Consider the following 20,706-nt stretch of genomic DNA (forward strand, 5'->3'; position numbering starts at 1 on the left):
TACTCCAGTGAACACACAAGTGACAAGAAAGTAAAACAACCTTTTTGCTGATATGGAGAAAGTTTTGTGTGTTCTGGATAGAAAATCAAATCAGCTACAACATTTCCTTAAGCCAAAGCCTAATCAAGAACAAGGCCCTAACTCTCTTCAATTCTGTGAAGGCTGAGAGAGGTGAGGAAGCTGTAGAAGAAAAGTTAGAAGCTACCAGAGGTTGGTTCATAAGATTTAAGGAAAGAATTTGAATTTGTTGAGATATATTTTGTGGCCCAACATATGGTTTATCCTAGAGAATGTTTCATGTGCTTATGAGAGGAATGTGTAAACTGCAGCAGTTGGATGAAATGTTCTGTAACTCTCGGGTCCATTTGGCCTAGAGTAAAGTTTAACTTCAGTGTTTCTTTATTGATTTTCTATCTGGATGATCTGTACATTACTGAAAGGGGTGTTGAAGTCCCCTACTATTACTGTATTGTAGTCTGTCTCTCCCTTTAGATGTATGAATGTTTTCTTCATATATTTGGCTAGTTTGATGTTGGGTGCATATATATGTATAATTGTTACATCGTCTTGCTGAATTGACCCTTCATTATTATATATTAATAGATACCTTCTTAGTCTTTTTTTTTTTTTTTTTTTTTTTTTTTTACAGTCTTTGATTTGAAGTCTATTTTATCTGGTGTAAGTATAGGTACTGCTTGCTTTTTGGTTTCCATTTGCATGGAGTATCTTTTTCTATCCCTTCACTTTCAGTATATGTATATCTTTATAGTTGAAGTGTGTTTCTTATAAGCAGCGTGTAGTTGGGTCTTGTTTTTTTAAATTCATTCAGCTACCCTATGTTTTGTTTTGGTTTTTTTTTTTTTTTTTTGAGACAGAGTCTCACTCTGTTGCCCGGGCTAGAGTGCCGTGGCATCAGCCTAGCTCACAGCAACCTCGAACTCCTGGGCTCAAGCAATCCTTCTGCCTCAGCCTCCCGAGTAGCTGGGACTACAGGCATGCGCCACCATGCCCAGCTAATTTTTTATGTATATATTTTTAGTTGTCCAGCTAATTTCTTTCTATTTTTAGTAGAGACAGGCTCTCGCTCTTGTTCAGGCTGGTCTCGAACTCCTGACCTCAATCAATCCTCCCACCTCAGCCTCCCAGAGTGCTAGAATTACAGGCATGAGCCACCGCGCCCGACCTACCCTATGTTTTTTAATTGGAGTGTTTAGTTTATTTACATTCAGTGTTATTATTGATGGGTATGGATTTACTACTTAGTATTTTGTATTTGTTTTCTGATTGTTTTGTAACTTCTCTCTTCCTTTCTTATTCCCTTCTTTTGTGATTAAGTGATTTTCTCTGGGAATATGTTTTAATTTGTTGTTTTTTGTTTGTAGTGTATCTATTATAAGTTTTTGCTTCTTGTTTACTGTGAGGCTTACGAAAAATAAGGATATAACAAGTTAAACAGATGTCAACTTAACTTTGATCACAAAGAAATGTAAAGAAGAAACAAAGGAAAAACTAAAATCTCTACCTTTAACTCCATACATTCTGCGTTTTGACTATTTGGTGTCTCAATTTACATCTATTTATATTCCCTATCTCTTAACAAGTTCTTGCAGTTATTTATTTGGTAGATTTGTCTTTTAATCTTCCTACTAGACATATTAGTGGATTACACATAACAGTTACCGTATCAGAGTATTCTGATTTTGTCTATTTACTTTTGCCAGTAAGTTTTTTTACCTTCAACATTTTTTTGCACATTAACATTTTTTCTTTCAGATTGAAGAACTCCGTTTAATATTTCTTAGAATACAGGTTTAGTGGTGATGAATCCCTCAGCTTTTATTTGTCTAGGAAAGACTTTATTTCTCCATGTTTGAAGGACAACTTTGCTGGATGCAGTATATGCTTGGTTGTCACTCCCCCATACTCCTCCTGGCACTTTACATATGCCATCTCACTCCTTCCTGGCCTGTATGCTTTCTGCTGAGAAGTCCGTACTTCTCTTTTATGTTATTTGCTGCTTTTTTCTTGCTGCTTTTAGAATCTTTTCTTTTTCCTTGACCTTTGAGAGTTTTATTATTATGTACCTTGGGGTAGTCTTATTTGGGTTGAATCTGTTTGGTGATCTCTGACCTTCCTGTACCTGGATGTTTTTACTTTTTTCTAGATTTGGAAGGTTTTCTGTTATTATTTCTTTGACTAGGCTTTCTACTCCTTGCTTTTTCTCAACTCTTTCTTGAACACCAGCGACTCTTAAATTTGTTCTTTTGAGATTATTCTCTGTATCTTGCAGGCATTCTTCATCCCTTTTCATCATTTTTCTTTTTTCTTGTCTAACTATATTTTCCAGTATCCAATCTCACTGATTGTTTCTTGTACTTGATCCATTTTGCTCTTATGAGCCTCTAATCCATTTTCCAGTGTAGTAAATATATTTCTGAGTTCCCAAATTTCTGTTTGATTTTAAAAAATTATTTCAGTTTCTTTGTTAAACTTCTCTGATAAATTTCTGAATTGCTTTTCTGTATTATCTTGGAGTTAGCTGTGTTTCTTTAGAACTGTTTTGAATTATTAATCTGAGAGCTCACAATCGTTTTGTTAGGGTCTGTCACTGGCTTCTTGCTTTATTTGGAGAGGTCATGATTCCCAATTTGTTGTCGTTTCTTGTGGATGTATGTATATGGCTTCACACTGAAGGATTAGTTATTTATTTCAGTCTTTGCTGTCTTGCTTGTTTTGGTACTTCTAGGATATGTTTGCTTAGAGATTCTTTGCAGTTGCCTGTGAGTACCCTTTATATACCAAATCACTGCCTCCTTTTTGGCACTAGATGGCGCCATAAGCCCGGATTTGCCCCAGCTCTTGCAAACCCTGGAGCACTGTCCATCCATATGGTGGGGCTTCCCATAGGGCAGCGGTTCCCAACCTTTTTGGCACCAGGGACCAATTTCAGGGAAGACTATTTTTCCACAGATTGAGGGGCAGAGCGGGCAGCGCTCAGACGGTGATGCAAGCAATGGGGAGTGGCTGTAAATACAGATGAAGTTTTGCTGGCTTGCCCACTGCTCACCTCCTACTGTGTTCCCCACCCCAGTTTAATGGAAGACAATTTTCTACGGGGGTGGGGAGGGGCGGGCAGTGGAGTTCTGCGCCCATTCTGTAGCCTGGGGCTTGGGGACTGGGAAAGCTGGCTAGGGGGTCGTCCCAGAAGACCTGTGGATCATGCCTCCTACACTGTGGTCCTACTGAACAACCACACCTTTGGCATCTCCTTTGGCTGAGTTAAAGAGGAGAGTTTCATGGGCTGGAGTTCCTATTCCTGCTTCCTCTCTTTCCTCTAGCTGCCCTCAGGGGGGTTCTCCTCCTTACAGGCCTCCAGGATGCTTCCTGTGGGTTGAGGCAGAAACAGTTTTCCTGCAAGGGAGCCCAAGATGTCAGGGAAGCTGGCTGTCCATCTTGATCTCACTTTTTCCAGTGAAGAAAATATGAACTTGGGAGGAGTTTTCCACTCACCATGCCTGGCAGATTAGGGGAGGGGCATCGTGGATGGGGAAGTCCATTTCTCTTAATGTTTACTTGGACTTTTTCACTTCTCTGTGGCTCAGGGGATCATCTCAGCTTCAGATTTGAGTTTTGAGATATTGGTGGTGATAATCTTGGTGCTGGATATTTGTTTTTGGTTTTCTCTTGGGGGAAGCCAGATGGCTCCTATTCTGCCATTTTGGTGATGTTACTCATCACAATAAAGTATTTTTTCATTTAAGTTATACACATTTTTTAAAAGATGTAATGTTATTGCACACTTAATAGACTATGGTATAGTGTAAATATAACTTTTCTATGCACTGGGAAACAAAAAAATTCATGTGACTCACTATTGTGATATTCACTTTATTGTAGAGATATGGAAAAGAATCTGCAGTATATCCAAGATATGCCTGTGTAATACAGATGTTCCTTGAGTCATTATGTTGTTATGTGCTGATAAATCCCACATAAGTTGAAAATATTTTAAGTAAAAAATGCATCTAATTCACCTAACTGAACATCATAGCTTAACCTAGCCTACCTTAGATGTGCTCAGAACACTTACATTAATTAGCCTATAGTTGGGCAAAATCATCTAACACAAAGCCTGTTTTATTGTAAAGTGTTGAATATCTCATATTATTGACTACTGTACTGAAAGTGAAAAACAAAACAGTTGTGGGGTTCTAGAAGTATGGTTTCTACTGAATCTACGAATGCATATTCTTTTTTTTTTTTTTTTGAGACAGAGTCTCACTCTGTTGCCCAGGCTAGAGTGCTGTGGCGTCAGCCTAGCTCACAGCAACCTCAAACTCCTGGGCTCAAGCAATCCTACTGCCTCAGCCTCCCAAATAGCTGGGATTACAGGCATGTGCCACCATGCCCAGCTAATTTTTTCTATATATATTTTTAGTTGTCCAGCTAATTTCTTTCTATTTTTTTTGTAGAGACGGGATCTCGCTCTTGCTCAGGCTGGTCTCGAACTCCTGAGCTCAAACAATCCGCCCGCCTCAGCCTCCCAGAGTGCTAGGATTACAGGCGTGAACCACCACGCCTGGCCTGAATGCATATTCTTTTCACAATACCATAAAGTCGAAAAACCATTAAGTCAAACCATTGTAAGCAGGGGCCATCTGTATACATTTTGACTTACCACAGTCTACTTTCGAATAATATTATACCACTCATGGATATGGTATAAGAACCTTACATTAAACTTTCATTACTTACTCCCATTCTTTGTGCTATGCTTTGTTATTTTTTTAGACAGTTATATATACATATATATGTATATGTATACATGTGTATACACACATATACGTATATAGTTTGGGTAGATGGTTTTGTATATTAATTTCTTTCGTATATATATCTATTAAGAACCTACTTAATGCCTTTAAGAATCTGAAAATTATCTTTAGTAGGTTCTTAATAGATATATATAAGTATAGATTTGGTTGTTTTTTTTTTTTTTGAGAGAAGGACTCACTCTGTCACCTAGGCTGGAGTAAAGTGGCATCATCATAGTTCACAGCAACCTCAAACTCCTGGGCTCACCAATTTTCCTACCTCAGCCACTCGAGTAGCTGGGCCTACAGGCATGCACCATTACACTTAGCTAATTTTTAAATTTTTTGTAGAGACTATGTTGCCCAGGCTGGTCTTGACTCCGCAATTGCCTAAAGTAATCCTCCTGCGTCAGCCTCCCTAAGTGCTGGGATTACAGTTGTGAGCAACCATCCTGGGCCTATATGTCCATTGTTAATACACATACACGTGAAGTATTTATCCTGCTATGGTTCTCTGATAGTTTTAAATTTATGAGTTTTTAAAATTCAATTAGGAAAATTTTTGTCTCTTATGTCTTCATAAATTTTTCTGCCTTTTTTTTCCCCCTGGATTTCAACTTACACGTAAATTAGACCATTTGATAATACTTATAGCTGTTGGGTTCTCTGATCTGGTTTTTTTCCTACTTTTTTTTATTGATTTCACTTTGAATCATTTTAATTGACGTATATTCAGGCTTAGTGATTCTTTCCTCAGCTGTGTGCAGTTTGCTATTAGGCATGTCAAAGGAACTATTCATTTCCAACAATTGTGTTCTGTATATTTTGCATTGCCATTTGACTTTTTAAATATAGTTTTCTTTTTTTCTGCTGAAATTCTCCATCTATTCATGCATATTTTTCACCTTTTACATTAGATTCTTCAACATATTAATCAGTTATTTTAAAGTCTATTTTGTTATGCTAATCATGGGGTCATCCGTAAGTCTGGTTCTGTTTTTTATATTATCTCTTGAGTTTTATTTTCTTTCTGTATGTCTCATAAGTTTTTCTAAGAATTCTAAATTCTTACTTCTAGACTTAATTTTTTTTTTGTTTGTTTCCATCTTGCCAAATCCCAAACTGAGTAAACCAAGCTCTTTCCATTATATTTGTTCCCAGTCTACTGAATGTTGCTAAAGTAAGTCCTGGGCTGATTGGTATTAACATAGATTCATGTTCTCTAATTGTAGTTAGGGCTCCAGTGTTATTTGCAATTCTTTACTAATCTAAGTATACAGTATGAATTTTATCTTATTTCTTTCCTTCTGATTGAGGAATTCTTTACTTCTGCTTTCCTTTATCTCTCACTGCCCTTGTTTTGAAAACTGTTCCGAATTTCTGGTAGTCCTCATTTTGCTCCACCTCTTTGCTTGCTTCTGGCTCTCTGTGATACTGTATATCAGTAGAAATATATTCATTTGTTGTGGAAAGTTATTTAATGCTAGCTAACACTTATTACATGCTTTCAGTAAATGTTCTGGGCACCATGCTCAATATTTTACACGCATTATTTAAATGGTTCTCTATGTCTTCTTCAGACAGTAAGTTCTTCAGTGTGAAGAACTTCTCAGTACCTGATATACTTTGCAGTTAGTAAATGAATGAATGAATGAAACTACCTATCCCATGTAGAGGCAGGGAAATTTATAACTGTAAATGCCCACATTTAAAAAGAAAAAGTATCACAAATCAGTATCCTAGCTTTATACCTTAAGGAACTAGGAAAAAAAAAAAACAAACTAAACCTAGATTTAGCAAGTGGAAGGAAATAATGAAAATTAGAGCAAAGATCAACAATAGAGAATAGAAAAACAATAGAGAAAAGAAAAAGAAATCAAAAGTTGATTCTTTGAAAAGACCAACAAAATTGACAAAACTTTAGCTAGAAAAAAAAGAGAAGATGCAAATAACTAAAAGAAGAAATGAAAATGGGGACATTACTATTCACTTTACAGAGATAAAAAGCTTAAGAAAACACTGTGAACAGTTCTGTGTCAACAAAATAGATAACCCAAAAGAAATTTACAGATTCCTTGAAGCATACCTAAACTGATTCAAGAAGAAATAGAAAATCTCAACTGACCTATAGCAAGTGAATAGATGAATCAGTAACCAAAAGCTTCCCAACAGAGAAAAGTTCTAGACTAAATGGCTTCACCAATGAATTCCACCACACATTTAAAGAATTTACACCAATCCTTCTCAAACTCTTCCAAAAAATTGAAGATGAAGGAACACTTCCTAATGTATTCTGTAAAGCCAATATTACCCTGATACCAAAACCAGATAAAGATATCACAATACAAACCGATATTTCTTTTTAATATAGATGCACAAGTCCTCAACAAAGTATTAGCAAATCAAATCCAATAACACATCAAAAGGATTAGTCACTATGACCAACTGGGATTTATCCCAATGGAACAAAGGTTATTCAACATAAGAAAATCAATAAATGATACTAATAGGACTAAGGGAAAAAAACCACATGACCATCTCAATTAACACAGAGGAGGCGTGTGACAATATCTAACACTCTTTCATGATTATACTCAGAAAACTAGGAAGAGAGGGCAAATACCTCAAGATGATAAAAAAAAAAAAAGTATTTATGAGAAACCCATGGCTAACATCATGCTCAATCATGAAAGACTGAAAGCTTTCTCCATAAGATGAGGAACAAGATAAGGACGCCTACACTCTCCATTGCTGTTTGCTGTTGTACAGGAAGTTCTAGGAAAATCTAGTGGACAAGAATAAGAAACAGAAAACATTGGCTTGGAAAGGAAGATGTAAAACTATGTCTGTTCATAGATAACATGATCCTATATATAGAAAATCCCAAAAAAGTCCATAAAAAATTATTAAAGCTAATAAACAAATTCAGCAAAGTTGCATAGTATAAAATCAGCACACAAAAATCTATTGTGTTTCTATATACCAGCTGCAAACAATCTAAAAGGAAAATTAACAAAGCAATTACATTTACATTAGCATCTAAAAGAATTAAGTATTTAGAAATAAACCTAACCAAGGAGTTGAAAGACTTGTGCGCTGAAAACTACAAAACATTGGTGAAGAAGTTATGGAAGACCTAAATAAATGAAAAGACATCTTTCATTCATGAAGAGAGGACATAATATTGTTAAGAAATCAATTCTGTCTCTCTTCCTTCATTTCTGGGATGCTGTAAAGGAATACTTTGTGCGGGTAACTTATAAAGAAAAGAGTTTTATTTGGCTCACGGTTCTGCAGGCTGTACAAGACGCATTATGCCAGCATCTCAACTTCTAGTGAGGCCTCAGGCTGCTTCCACTAATGGTGAAAGCCAAAGGGGAGCCAGCCTGTGCAGAGATCACATGGCAAAGAGAGGAGGAAAGAGAGGGGAGAAGTGCCAGCCTCTTTTTAACAACCAGCTTTCATGGAAACTAGTAGAGTAAGAAATCACTCATTCTTCCCACCCTTGGGGGGACATTAATCCATTCATGAGGGATCTTCTCCCTTGACCCAAACACCTCCCATTAGGCCCCAACTCCAACATTGGAATCATATTTCATCATGAGGTTTAGAGGAGCAAACATCCAAACTGTAGTACCACCCAAAGCAATCTATAGGTTCAGCACAAATTCCTGTCAATATTCCAACAGCCTTTTTTACAGAAATGCAAGAGCAAACCTTCAAATTCACATGTAATTGTAAATGGCTTTGAATAGCCAAAACAATTTTAAAAATAAAGTTTGAGGGCTAACACTTTCTGACTTTGAAAATTACTACAAAATTATAGTAATTAAAATAGTATGGCACTGACATAAAGACAGACATACAGACCAAATAGAAGAGAGTACAGGGTCCAGAAATAAGTTCTTACAAATATGGCCAATTTCTTTTCAACTAGGATGCCAAGATCATTCAATAGGGAAAGGACCTTCTTTTCAACTAATGATGCTTGGAAAACTGGATATCCACATGTAAAAGAATGAAGGTAGACCCTTACCGTATACTATATACAAAAACTTAACTCAAAGTGGATTAAAAACCTAAACGTAAGAGCTAAAACTCTAAAACTGTTAGAAGAAAACATAGGACAATTTCATGACATTTTATTTTGCATCAGTTTTATGAATATGACACCAAAAGCAGAGGAAACAAAAGAAAAAATAGAAAAATGAACTTCATAAAAATTATGAACATCTGTGCATGAAAGGATACTATCAGCAAGAAGGACAACCTACTGAATGAGAAAAAATATTGACAAGTCATATATATGGTAAGGAATTTAAATCCAGAATATATTATAAAGAACTCTTACCACTCAACGGCAACCATCTTAACTTTAAAATATGCAAAGGACATCAATAAACATTTTTCCAAAGAAGATACACAAATGACCCATAAAAAGATGCTCAACATAATGGATCATAGAGAAACACAAATTTAGAAAACCACAATGAGATACCACTGTACACCCACTAGGATGGTGTTATGAACTGAATTGTTTCTCCCTTCCAAAATTCATATGTTGAAGCCCTAACTGCAGATGTGACTGTATTTGGAGATAGGGCCTTTAAGGAAATCATAAGGTTAAATGAGGTCATAGGAGTTGAGTTCTAATGGGATAGGACTTGTGTCTTTACAAGAAGAGATACCAGAGATCTCTCTTTGTGCCTGCGCAGAAGACAGGCCATGTGAGGACACAGCAAGAAGGTGGCTCTCTACAAGTCAGGAAGAGAGGACTTACTAGAAACCAACCCTTTCAACATAATGATCTTGGACTTCTGGCCTCTAGAACTGTGAGGAAATGAATCTCTGTTTTTTAAGGTACTCAGTCTGTGCTGTCTTGTTATGGCAGCCTGAGCTGACTAATATAGACATGTATAATAACAAAAACCCTGAAAATAAGTGTGAGGATGTGGAAAAATTGGAACCCTTATGTATTGCTGGTGGGAATATAAAATGCTGCAGCTGCTGTGGAAAACAGTTTGGCATTTCCTTAAAATGTTACACATATTACAGAATTACCATATGACCCAGTTATACTACTTTCTGCTACATATCCAAAAGTTTTGAAAACAGGGACTCAAACAGATATTTGTATGCCCATGATCATAGCAGCATTATTCATAATAGCCAAAAGGTGGGAACATCAACAAATGACTGGATAAATACAATGTGGTATATACATACAATGGAATGTAAATATTCAACCATAAAAAGGCATGAAATTTTGATAATGCTACAGTATGGATGGGCGTTGAAAGTATTGTGGTTAGTGACATAAACTAGACACAGAAGGAAAAATATTGTATGATTCCACTTATATAAAGTACCTGGAACAAATTCAGAGAGACAAAAAGTAGACTAGATGTTTCTAGAGGATATGGGGAGGGGTAAAGGGGTAGTTATTGTTTAGTAGGTACAGTTTTTGTTGAGGATGATAAAGAAGTTTTGAGTTTAGATAGTGGTGATGGTTACATAATGTTGTGAATGTATTTAATGCCAATGAATTACATACTTATGAATAATATTTCAAATGATAAGTATTAATATTATGTTAGGTATATTTTATCACACTTGTACACACGCAAATTCACCATTGATTTCCTAAGAAAAATCTTTAAGTACCGGGGGTAACTATTAGGCTCATCGTGACAAATACAGGGTTTCCAAAATTCTCATTTTTTCTTAAAATCTCTAATTTTATCATTGGAAACAAATACTTAGTTGTTTTTCTTATTAAAGACTCGTTTTGTTCATTTTCAAGGAAACATCTGACAAATAACAAAGTCTGAGTAACCCTTGTTTGTTGGTGGTTCTTCTAAAAGTGATGCTAAATTAAAAACAGTGCTCCATGAAAAAAGCAGCTAGTTTACCACACGCCTTAATCACACAAGTGCTTTGCGTTAAGACAACCATTGTACTTTAATATATTACAAAAGTGTGTGCTTCCATCCCATTTAAAAAATTTTTGGTAAAAAATATATAACATAAAATTTACTATCTTAACCATTTTTAAGTGTACAATTCAGTAGTGTTCAGTATATTCACATTGTTATGAAACAGATCTCCAGAACATTTCTATCTTGCAAAACTGAAACTTCCATTACATTTTTGTTACCCACAAAAGACATGTACTCAAGGATTAAAATTTTATAAAGTTAATTTTTCTACTTTTTCAGGGGCATTCTTAAGTTGAAACTGGCATTTTTTTGTTTGTTTGTTTTTTGTTTTTTGTTTTTTGCTTCTATTACTTACCTCTGGGAGCACAAAACAAGGAGCATTTTTTTTTTTAATTGCGAGTACATATCAGTGAAGAATACAATTACTAAAAAGTAAAGTTTGGTGCCACAGCCTCAATTCACATCAACAGTTTTACACACCATTACTTTTGTGCCATCAGTACAAATGTCAACACAGTGGAAAGGATGAACAGTGTTGTAGTATTGTTATGAAAATAGTTTTGACCTTGCAGACTTTGTGAAAGATTCTTGGGAACCTTCCATGGGTCCACAGAGCACACTGTAAGAGCCGCTGAGTTAGATTAATGTCTTAGGAAGATCCCTTTGGTGGCAGGATAGAGGAGGAAGACTGGAAAAATAGGGCCACCAGTGAATTCAAGTGAAAAGAGATGAAGGCCCAAATTTGAATAATGGAATGCAGGTGAAAATGAAAAGATTTAAGAGATATTTCAGAAGTAGAATTGAGAGTATATTTTTGAGATAATGAAATTGTTGCCTTCTTGCCAGATTTTATCCCTCATTTCTATGTATTCAGTTTATATCATTAACCTAAATTACTCAAGATTAAGTCAAAAATTCCCCAGTACCATAATAACTAATCTAAATTAATAATGGATCTGGAAGAGGAATGAGCTATTTAGTTATCTGCTTCTACTTACTGCTTTAGTTTGAGAATTTGTGACCACGTTTTTTTTTTAATCAACTTCTGAATTTATGTAAATTGTATGTTGAACATAAATAGCACTTTATATGTAGATCTGTATGTCATTAGTTTAGGAGAGTTTTAGAGGATACTTACTGTCTTTTCCTCTGCTCAGACTACCAGTAATGAAAAAAAAAAGTACAAATTGGTTTAAACACTTGGTTCTTGATATTTTCAGTTTGAAGGCTTTTTTCCCCTTCCTCAAACAGCAGTTCAAATGCTTCACCTTCAGAAGGTGCACCACTAGTAGGAGGTTACGGATGTACTCCTCATTCATTCCCAAAGTTCCAGCATCCTTCACATGAACTTTTAAAGGAAAATGGCTTTACTCAACAAGTGTACCACAAGTATCGTCGAAGATGCCTAAGTGGTAAGATGCTTGTTCTTTATTCAGCTATATTTAAAATTAAAATATAATTCTAGGCCGGGCGCGGTGGCTCACGCCTGTAATCCTAGCACTCTGGGAGGCCGAGGTGGGCGGATCGTTTGAGCTCAGGAGTTCGAGACCAGCCTGAGCAAGAGCGAGACCCCACCTCTACTAAAAATAGAAAGAAATTATATGGACAGCTAAAAATATATATAGAAAAAATTAGCCGGGCATGGTGGTGCATGCCTGTAGTCCCAGCTACTCGGGAGGCTGAGACAGGAGGATCGCTTGAGCTCAGGAGTTTGAGGTTGCTGTGAGCTAGGCTGACGCCACGGCACTCACTCTAGCCTGGGCAACAAAGTGAGACTCTGTCTCAAAAAAAAAAAAAAATATATATAATTCTAATAAATTCAAATTGTATCATTTAATATCAGCTTAAGATTTTATTTTTTTAGACTTATAAATAATTACATTAAGTAAATATGTTTATTTATATTCTTTATTCATGTATTTTAAAGCTTATGTACATTCGCAAATAAAATATAGTATATTCTTCTTGGTACTATTAACAGATGTTTTATAATTTGAGCATTGAGTCAGAAAATGGATTAACATTTGTCCAGTATTTAGAAGAAATCCAAATATATTTTGAGGATTAATATGCTTGATTTTTCTTCATTTTAAGTTATGCAAAATATCTATTATTTTGACTTTAAAAAGTATGTTTAATAAAACAATGTTTTATTATTTTAACTTTTTCCAGAGAGAAAACGCTTAGGAATCGGTCAGTCCCAGGAAATGAATACCCTCTTTCGTTTCTGGTCCTTTTTCCTCAGAGATCACTTCAATAAAAAAATGTATGAAGAATTTAGACAACTTGCTTGGGAAGATGCAAAAGAAAATTACAGGTCAGATATTTTGTAATATTTTTACACTTGGAGGGAGTTTTTAAAAAATAATTTAAAAAACTAGTACTGAAATAGCCCAAATTTGAACCATGAAAGTAGCACATTGTAACTGGAGAGGGAAGGGCTGTATTAGCTTTCTATTGCTGCATAGCAAATTGTCCCAAAACTCACAAGTTTAAAACAACGAACATTTATTAGTTCTGTTTTTAAGTGTCGAGACTCCAGGAACCACTTAGCTGGGTGATTCTGGCTGAAGGTCTGTCATGAGGTTGAGGTCAAGGTGTTGGATGGGGCTGAAGTCAATGAAGAGTTGACCTGGGCTAAAGGATCTCATTCACATGGCTGTTGGCGGGAGGCTTCAGTTCCTCACCACACTGGCCTTCTCACAGGGCACTTTACAACATGGCTTCACCTTGAGTGACTAAGAAAGAAGGAGAGCATCCAAGATGGAAGGCTCAGTGTCTTGTATAACCTATACCTGGAAGTGGCATACCATTACCTCTGCCGTATTGGATTGTCTGTACAGACCAGCCCCAGTACAGGGTAGGAGGGAACTACACAAAGTCGTGAAAGCAAGAGATAGGGTCATTGGGAACCATCTTAGAGGGCTGGCACAAGGGGCTCAATCAAAGTATAAGATTTTTCTCTCCTCTGCTCCCACCATTACAGAGTTCCCCTGCATGTGCATACACATACCCAAATGGACAAATGTTTAGAGCCAAACCAGTAATTAAGATGCCTTGAGAGAAAAACAAAAAAAGCAAGACTTCTTATGACACTCTGCTTGACTCACCTGTCTAATATCATTTTTTCCCACCAGTCCTCTAGTATTCTAGGCAACAGTGATACTGAACTACATGTTCTATGAAACAACCAAGTTCTGTAGTCTTTGGACTTCTGTGCATAGTCTTACCTCTGCTTCTACTTCTCTTCTTCCTCCCTCTGTTTTGCTAACTCCTGTTCTTTTTGTCCCAGCTTAGGCCTTGCTTCCTGCAGAAATGTTCAGGGGAAGTCTTGAGAGTGTCTCTAGGGCTGAGTGACGCCAGACCAAGAGGGTGAAAAGGATCACAAAGTGGACTTATACAGGCTGTTTATTCTTAGGGAAAGGGAGAAAGGAAGAAGAGATGGAAAGAAGGGAAAAAAGATAATTTTCTATTCAATAATATTACCAGGTTCTGAAAATGGCTCCCTCTTATAAATCTCAAATAAGAATATATTATTAATCAGATATTGTGATCTTTGCGAAGAATACAAGGTGCTGCAAATAAATTTTTCTGATAAAAAATAAAATTTATATTTGTGCTGACTTATATAAAAACAAAGTCGATTTCATTTTTATCTAGAATCTTTATCTACACCAGGACCAGCAGTTACATGGCATGCATACCTCTATTTGTTTCTCCTCTGTCCATTACTGACATCTCTAATCAATCCCAGTACTGTTTTATGTTCTTTCTTACCACACTTTTTGTATTTGTACTCTCTTATCATGGCTTTAATAGCTACTGCCAATTTAGCAGAGTTGGCACAAAAGACAAAATTTGCCATTCCTATCTTGAGAATGCCACTGTATACTAGCCCAGGAGACAGCAAAACCCTGTCACACACACACACACACACAAAAAAAAAACACCTAAAAACTTCCTTCTCTAGAAAGAGAGAAGGAAAGGAGACCCCTAGACCTCACCCTCCAAGGATTCTGATTTCAGTGGTTTAGAACAGAGACTGGGCACGGGTATTTTTAAAAATCTCCCCTGATGATTCTAGTATGTGGTCAAGGTTGAGAACCACTGATATCAGTATGGTATGATCCCAGAATAGGAGTGTCAAGTCAAGTTTGTCATTCTGAGCTGTAGTTCCTTTAGTCCTTACTGTCCTTAGACTTCTGTCTTACAAGCTCAACTAATAGCATCACTTAAAGCTACTATAGCAAAGGGCTCAGGTTAGAGTGTAGATGTGTAGTTGACAATTCTACATTTCTCTTGGTGGTTTGCCAAGAAATCTATTTATTCTTTTGGGACAAACCATCACTCTCCATCTTGTAAATAAGCTGGTTACAAAAGAGAAAGAGACATACACACCCTGCTTCCTGTGAATAACAGCCAATCAAAGAAGAAGTAACCTCTACTCCACCGAGGCGGCCAGAATAATTTAGGATTCTAACTGAGGAGTCTTTTCATTGTGGCATCTAGTTGAGTCAGCTAGACATGGTACTTCTACTGCTGTCTTAATGGCCTTGTCTATTCTCATGCTTACCACCTTTTGTTGAAGGTTGAGCTTTTTTAGCAATGTATTTGCTATTAATTATAGTTTATAACTAAAGCAGGGAGACTCTCTTAGGAGCCATTTAATTAGGTTTACGCCATTATAATTGAATGGGTCGACCATACCTAGGGGTCCAAGGCATAAGAGTATGGTCTTTATCTTTCTAGAGTGAAGATTATGTTCAGGAGTATTTAATACCATGTACAAACACACCATTATAACTTTTGGTTTGGAAAAAATCTAAAGCATTTCCAGTTTGTCACTAAATCTTTTGACCAGTTCTTCAGAAATACCAGGGAGAGATACTCTGTCCATCTACAGAAGCTGTATTCCAATTGTCTATGTCCCTGGGCAGCCCCTCATTCTGCAAGTTCCCAGTACACTTTCATGATGTGCTATGGCTGAGTCAACAAACATAGTGAAACCAGCTGTGGATCACTAACTACTACCTCAGTTAAAAATCTGCGTACTGAGATTTTATCTGTGCCATGTTTGCTTGTGGCAATGCTACTAACTATATTTATATCCTATAACAAAAATTTTATTATATACCTTTTATTTTCTTTTCCATAGGTATGGGTTAGAATGTCTGTTCAGGTTTTATAGTTATGGACTGGAAAAAAAATTCAGACAAGAAATTTTTAAGGATTTCCAAGAAGAAACCAAAAAAGACTATGAATCTGGTAAATAAACAACAAAAAACTTATTCTATTTGGAAATTGTAAACCTGAGTCTGTCAATAAGTAGAGAGGGTGTTATAATTGTTTTCTTCAGGGCAAACCTTAATTTAAGACCTTCATGCCACTATTATGGTTCTTGCTGAAGGATGGGGCACCATTTAGTGAGAAGATCCTTTCTGTGAGGTATTGGAAAATAACTACTCTTCAGTATTTCCTTTATGGTGGTGTATTTTATCATTATTCCCTTGACAAACATGATTACTCACTGGTATTCTATTACATGAAAATTTTGTGTAACCAGCAGTTATGCTTGGAAAGGCAGAATAGCACAGTGGTTAAGAGTGCAGGTTCTGGGCCAGATCCCTATGAGGAATCGCATTTCATTACTAAATAACTTACATGACCTTGGGTAAATTACTTAACCTTGCTAGGCTCAGTTTTCTCATCTGTAATATACATAAGAGCACACCTATCTTTTCGGTTGTATATGGCCCAAATTCATTTGATACATAATAAGGCATTTAATACCTGTTACATAACAAATGTTCAATAAATGTTATGGTAGCTGCCATTATTGTTAATTTATTACATGTCTTATTCTCGATCCAGATTAAGTATATGTTGGAAGATAAATGGCTTATTGCTGGTAGGATCATGTTTAATATAAATCATTTTTTAAATTCTATGTAATTCACAGTATATGTTCTTCTTTGTTATTAGGCCAGCTGTATGGACTAGAAAAGTTTTGGGCTTATTTGAAATATTCTCAATCTAAAACACAGTCAATTGACCCGAAACTTCAGGAATACCTCTATAGTTTTAAGAAGTTAGAAGACTTTCGTGTTGATGTAAGTTTTAAGTCCCTTTCTCTATTTTATTATGCATATATTCTTTTATCAGTGATTTTTTAAGTTTAATGTTACAATTTTTATTTTTTAACATTTTATTTTGAAAATTTAACTTTTCACTTTTGAAGTAAAACTTTGAAACAGGTACAAAAATGGTTCAGAGAATTCCCATATATTCTGTTCACTCAGATTTCTCAAATGTTAACATCTTGTATAACCACAGTGCAATTGTCAGTTCCCTTTGATTTTGATATGCCCCTATAATTTAACATTTTATGGATTTAGTAACTTTTATATGGATATGATACTGATTTCTCACTAGCAATGTGAAAACTTTTCACTTTTTAATGTTTTTTTAAAATCCATATAATTTCTGTAATGTGCTGGTATGGATTTAGGGTTTCTGCATAATAAAATTAAGGCGAAAATGCTGTATGCAGGCAAGAGAATAGGATTTAATCAATTTGATTTCAATAGGAAAAGGAAAGCAATAAAAAGAATAAGATGAACTTAAGAAGATAAAGGAAAAGGAGAAAGAAGAGAAGCAAAAGAAATAAGAAAAGAAGAAAAATAAAAAAGTTGAAAAGAGACATAAAGGAAGGCTAGGTCCATCTCTGCTTAGTGTTGTAAATTGTCTTGTAGTTTTATGTAAATGAGTTGATGCCTCAGAGATGAAGATAATAGAAGAGCCTGTGTCTCTGAAATTAAGAGCTGTTTTTCTAGAGTGGCCTGACCAGTTCTGCCGCAAAGATGTCCCTGCTCTGTAATCGTAACTCTTGCCCTATCTGAAGCTAAGAATGCAGAGCTTCTCTTTTAAGTACAGTGGATGGTTGCAGAAAGAGGCTACTGTCTTATCTTACCTCCAAATAAAAATATTAGTCCAGTGGTGTACAGTTCTGGGCTTCCAAATCTGTAACTGGAAAGACTGCAAAAGCTGACTTTTTCTGAATGCAAGATACTTGTTCACTGCCCGCTTTCTGCTTGCAGTCTGAGGGGATTTGGGAACGTTATAGGTACTTATGTTTGAAGATATTTAAATTTAGTACCATCAATAATACTGTCAGTCTCTTTATCGTGGGGATCCTAGATAAATCTTTAAACTTGCTGAAGGTTATTGGCAACTGTTTTTTCTCCCTGCTGCTTTTACTCATCTGTTACTTAAACATTGCCATCATAAGCAAGCCTAGGATAGGAGATCGGGGTTGAGAAAGGGACAGGGCTGAATAAAGGAGGAAAATGGCCTTGCTGAAACATTGTCTTGGAGGCAGGGAACCCAGCCTTATGCTTATGCCCTATCGTGTAGCTCAGGCCGGAAAATGTGGGAGAAGCTGAATAAACATACGTTGAGTGAAGGAATGAGCAAAATACTAGTAGGCTGATTTAGGTAGGAAATTTAAGTTTAATTCCTTAAGGTACTATTAAGTTTTTGTTACACGGATAAAATCTACTGAACTGCCAACATAATTTCCCTCTGTGTTGGAAAAGTGTGGCCTTAGATTTTGAAGAGAGAAAACCAGTAAAATTGTCAACTATGTTGTCTTTCATGATTTGCAGCCCCCTATTGGTGAGGAATTTGGAAGAAAAAGACATTCATCTACTTCTGGTGAGGAGAGTAATCGTCACAGACTTCCATCTAATTCCTCTACAAAACCACCAAATGCTGCTAAGCCTACATCTGCCAGTCAGCTTCAGGTCCCAACGAACACTCCCAGAAGGAATACTTCCCCGGAGTCCAGTGACGATTCACACCAGAACAGTGCTTCCTCCATCTCAACAAATTGTGAAATGCCTGAGAAATAGACTCTTAACAAAAGTTGTCTGTCCTTGAAATCAACATTTACGTCAGTATTTATTTGAGAAAAATCTTCTGATGTTTAATTGTGATAATCAGAAAAAAGAAAAATGGAAGAAAAGTGGTAGCATTTTTTCTAGCAAGATAAATTCCAAAAAGTTTTCCCTGATTTCACAAACAAGGATAGTTTTGGTGACCTTTTAATAGAGATCCTCTAGTAATGTATTTTGGTCTCCAATTTCTTTTTCAAAGCCATTGTTTACAAGAACAGCATTCCTTAAATATATTAAAAAACAATATAAGGAATGCCGATCATTAGCTCATACTTCTTAAAGAAGATATAGTATGTTGTATTCATCTCTTCTATAGAGCTATCTTAAAGAATCCAATTACCCCACTATCAATTCATATCTGAACTTATTATAAACAAAGAAAGATTACGTATGTATATTTTAAATTCAAAAAGAATATGTAATGATACATTTACTTTTTCTTGTAGACATATAGTTTTAAAGGAATTTTTTTTTTTTTTTTACAAAAGTAGAACTATATAACAAGATTGTAATTACATTGAAGTATACGCACTTTTGAAGTTAGGTTTTACTTTTTTTCCCCCTCAAGTCATACCTCACAATTTCCACAGTTGTTATGTTTGTGTGAAATTTTCTGAATTGGCATAAGCTGGTTACATATTAGGAGAGATTTACTTTTGTGATTTTATATAAACTTGCACAAGTAATTAAAAACTACATTGGGATAAGTTGGAATATTGTCCTGAATAAATCTTGCACTGTTTTGAATGCATCTACTGTTTGTACATCTGTAAGTAGATATGTCACAAGCAGTTAGATTGTCTTCAATTTAAAAGGAATACTTAGTTTTTCTTTTTTGTTCTTTTAATTTTGTTTTATGCTCAGTGTTTTCAAGAGTTACAGCAAATTGATTTCTTATTTTTATTGCTATTCAACATTGATGTAAATGATAGTTTCAGTTTTTGTGGTATTTAAAAAAATAAAGCACTTATTCTGAATTATTTGAATCCATTTTTAATTATTTTTATTTAGAATATAATTGAAAAGCTGTAATATTCGAATTCTGCTAGCAGACCATTATATTTTGTGAATGAAGTTCAGTTACAAACTTATATCCATTTTTATTGAAACAACATGATTTACAAATATTTTCTTTTATTGGCAGAAGCAGCTGGTTTCAGTACACTAAATTAATTCATTATTTTCCTTTTGAGTAGACTGGATGTTTTATTCTTATAAATGACAATATTGAAATATATATAATTTTTGGATAAATGGGCTATTCATTAGTAAATAGGTAGTCATTAAGTTATTTCTAATGCATAAATGATAATCTGAAGTTTTATAATATTTAATATTTTGGGGGGTCATTTTGATGCTTTAAATTTAGAAAATAGTCAAATTTGAATATTCTGAAAATAAGTTAGAGATGTTGTAAAGAGGTTGCAAAACAAGCAATGGGTTAGAATAATAAATCCTTTAGTGTTTTCTTAAGTGAGTCTATAGTTCTGACTTTTTGGTGAGAAATTTCCAAATGATGCTTATTAGTTTTAAGTGGTCTCTTGATCTAAAATTTTTTCTCAGTATCCTTTTTTGTGTTGAAACCTGTATTTAAGATATTTCTACTCAACTAAATATGCAAGTATAAATTTGATTGGAAAATTATATATTTTAAATTAAAATACAGTAATTGAGTTTGTGATATGTATTAGTAATTGTATCATATTTTTATTACAAAAGTAATACATGTACATTGGGAAATTTAGAAAAGCACAAAATAAAGTACTGTTTTAAAAAAGAAAAACAAAATTGGTATCCTGCTATGCATTTAGTGTTGTAACCTGCTTTTTTCACTTAATAGAGTTGAACATTTTCTGATGTCATTAATATTTCTGCATCAGGACTTTTACTAGTTACATCCAGCATGTGGATGTACCGTAGTTTATTTAGCTAATTGCCTACTGTTGAACTTTAGCTGTGGCCAGGTTTTGGCTGTTACTAACAACAATTCAATTAATA

At 35.2% G+C, this 20,706-nt stretch overlaps 1 protein-coding gene across 3 annotated transcripts in view; it reads left to right on the top strand.

The window, feature by feature from the left end:
* The window catches only part of LARP1B (La ribonucleoprotein 1B), a 103,869-nt gene extending 83,381 nt beyond the window's left edge, over positions 1 to 20,488 (top strand). For 2 of the 3 annotated variants that reach the window (XM_069493550.1, XM_069493552.1), the window contains 5 exons: positions 12,005 to 12,165; positions 12,926 to 13,070; positions 15,909 to 16,018; positions 16,736 to 16,863; positions 18,418 to 20,488. In XM_069493550.1, coding sequence (XP_069349651.1) covers positions 12,005 to 12,165; positions 12,926 to 13,070; positions 15,909 to 16,018; positions 16,736 to 16,863; positions 18,418 to 18,663 — 790 coding nt within the window. In that variant the 3' untranslated portion in view covers positions 18,664 to 20,488. The remainder of the gene's footprint in view (positions 1 to 12,004; positions 12,166 to 12,925; positions 13,071 to 15,908; positions 16,019 to 16,735; positions 16,864 to 18,417) is intronic. The other variant, XM_069493555.1, reaches the window with a different exon arrangement.
* Positions 20,489 to 20,706: the final 218 nt, after the last annotated feature.

Source organism: Eulemur rufifrons, chromosome 18 (assembly GCF_041146395.1).
Source record: "Eulemur rufifrons isolate Redbay chromosome 18, OSU_ERuf_1, whole genome shotgun sequence".
In the NCBI taxonomy this organism is placed as follows: Eukaryota; Metazoa; Chordata; class Mammalia; order Primates; family Lemuridae; genus Eulemur; species Eulemur rufifrons.